This window comes from Nestor notabilis, unplaced genomic scaffold (genome assembly GCF_000696875.1).
Source record: "Nestor notabilis isolate BGI_N333 unplaced genomic scaffold, ASM69687v1 scaffold24529, whole genome shotgun sequence".
NCBI lineage: Eukaryota > Metazoa > Chordata > Aves > Psittaciformes > Psittacidae > Nestor > Nestor notabilis.
This window is the reverse complement of record NW_009944454.1, coordinates 319-2717: the sequence shown is the minus strand read 5'-3', so window position 1 is coordinate 2717 and position 2399 is coordinate 319. Positions and strand designations below refer to the sequence as shown.

The window sequence follows — 2399 nt, the reverse complement described above, 5'->3', positions numbered from 1 at the left end:
GACACCCCTGAGGAGGACAAAGCCCTGGGTTAAGCAGCAGAAGCATCTGGAACCCCCCCTCACCCTGTCCCCAAAGAGCCCTCGGCCACCCCCAGGTGTGTGCTGTGGGGACACGGCCTCAATGGCACCGGTGGAGGGGGACCCACACAGGGTGGCTGCACCCTGGGGTGCTGAGGACTCGGCGTCGCCCCAAAGGTGGGTCCTGCTTCCCCCCCCGCCTTTTCCTCCTTCCCTTCCTCCTCCTCCTCCTCCTTTCCCTGCTCATCCTCCTCTTTCCTAGGCCCAGAGGGCTCCTCCAGCTGGTGCAGCTGAAGGAAGGGGAAGGATCAAGCAGTGATTCCCCCTCCTGAGCCACTCGTCCCCTCGGGGGGGGCTCTGTGCTCACCTCCCGCCAGCACAGGAAGCCAGAAGCTCCCTAATGGAGCCTGCATGGAAAGGGAATGGGATCTCCCCCCTTCTCCCACTGCTGGTGGCAGAAGCGATGATCCTGTGGGATGATTCCCACTCCGGCAGAAGCCGATGGATGGGAGGAGAAAGGCAACAGGGACCTGCCAGCTCCCAGCAAGCTGGATGGGGCCAGTGGGTGCCCAGTTCCCAAGCCTGGATGGGGATGGGCTGCAGCCCTCGCTGCTCCCTCTCCCTCTGAAGACAATTCCCACCTGTCCTTCCCAAGCCCTTCCACAAATCCCGGCTCCCCCATCTCAACAGGGAGCTACTGGAAAAGCTCCTTCCTGCTGCCTTGAGAGGCTGTTAATGGAAATGAAGGAGCCTTTTGCACTCAGATGTCCCCTCACTCAGTCAAACCCTGCAGGGCAGACGGATGGAGGGGGCTGGATGCTGCTGCCACCTTCTCCCCCACTGGGATCTTTGGGAAAGCAGCAGGAAGTGGGAAAACTCACTAAGGAAAATCCTCTGAGCTCCACCTGGAGCCTTTATCCTGACAGGGACCTGCAGGGACAGGCCAAGGGGACACTGAGATGGGATCTTAGGCAGAAGCTCTTCCCTTCCAGCCATCCCTGGCTGGGATTCGATGTCAAAGCAGAGGTTTCCCAGTGGCAAAGGCCCTGGAATGACATCCCTGGCTCCCGGGGCTCACCTAAGCTGAGAGCAACGCCGGTGCCGCGGTGCGTGATGGACATCGCCATGGGCAGGGACCACCTGCAAGACAACCACCTCGTCAGCACCCTGGGTCCCAGCAGGCAGGAAAGGCCCCTCTGGTCCCAAGGGGGGTGTTCCTGCACTCGGAGCTATCCCAGGAATCCACCCAGAGCAAAAGGGGAATGTGCAGAGGCAGCTCGGGAATGGTAAATGCCGCTGGCACTGGCTTGGGAAGGGGCTGGGCTGGGAGAGCTTAAAGGGAGATGGACCAGGAGAAGGCTGAGGCAGTTTGGGAGCAAAGGGGCAGGGTTTGGGCACGGAGAGAGCCTGGAAAAGCATCGGAGGTGGCCCCCAAGAAGGGGTCTCCCCACGGAGGGACCCCAGAGCCCCACGGTGGCTGCTCCTACTTGTAAATGCTGACGTGAGGGGACACGGGACGGTTGGACTTGGTGTTCTTCTCCCAGAAGCGGCTCATCTCCTCCCTGGCCGTCGTTCCCATCGGGACAACGCTGTGGAGAAGAGGAGATGGGAAGTGTGGGGAGATGGAGCTTTGCTGCTGCAGCTTCCCCGGCTCCAGCTCTCCCAAGGGAATCGTGCCAATCCCAAGGGATCCACTGGCTGCGCTCCCTGCAGATGGGGGTACAGGAGAGCAATGACACCTTCCATCACACCCACCCTGCTCTTCCCTGCCATGGGAATTGCCTGCTGCTCCTGGTGTTAAATGTTCCCCGGATTAGGCTGTAATTGCACTTACAGCCCCCATGTAGCAGGAAAGAACCATTTCTCCCAAAGTCTGGAAGCAGGAGGGCAGGAAGTGGGAGCTTTCTGCAGCTCCCAAACCTCTCTGGGTGCATGACAGGGTGCTGCTGCCCCTCAGCAGCCAGCCAGGCTCCCCCAGCCCTTCCCTAAGCATGGAATCACCCAGGGGATGGAGCACCCAAGCTCCCAAAGCCTCAGATGGGATTCCTTTAGGGAAGAGTTGAATCCATAAAGCCTGGGACTCACTGTGGCACGGAGAAGCTGGTTTTGCCAGCAGCCAGCGCCGCCCGGCACATCTGCAAGAGAGGAGAGGGAAAGGTTTGGTGAGTGCCAAAGAAAACCCCCCCGGGATGGGGCCAGGAATGGGATTCGCTTGGGAAGAGCTGAAGATCCACGTGGATTTGGTTGTCTTCAACTCAGAGCTGGGCTGCTCCTTGAGACGTCTCCTACGCTGAGCTCCTCAGGGAGCCCCAGGGCTCAGCCCCGGGGGCTGGTTCTTTACAACAGCCCATAATGACCCTGCTCGGCTGTTACACCCGGTT

The 2399-nt window shown here is 60.3% G+C and overlaps 1 protein-coding gene across 1 annotated transcript in view; it reads right to left on the bottom strand.

Annotated features, from left to right (window-relative positions):
* LOC104411890 (succinate dehydrogenase cytochrome b560 subunit, mitochondrial-like) overlaps positions 1-2153 on the bottom strand; it is a gene marked incomplete at its 5' end in the record, with an annotated part of 3319 nt that extends 1166 nt beyond the window's left edge. The window contains 5 exons of the mRNA XM_010022435.1: positions 147-308; positions 819-865; positions 1097-1158; positions 1506-1607; positions 2104-2153. Of these exons, the coding sequence (XP_010020737.1) occupies positions 147-308; positions 819-865; positions 1097-1158; positions 1506-1607; positions 2104-2153 (423 nt within the window). The remainder of the gene's footprint in view (positions 1-146; positions 309-818; positions 866-1096; positions 1159-1505; positions 1608-2103) is intronic.
* Positions 2154-2399: the final 246 nt, after the last annotated feature.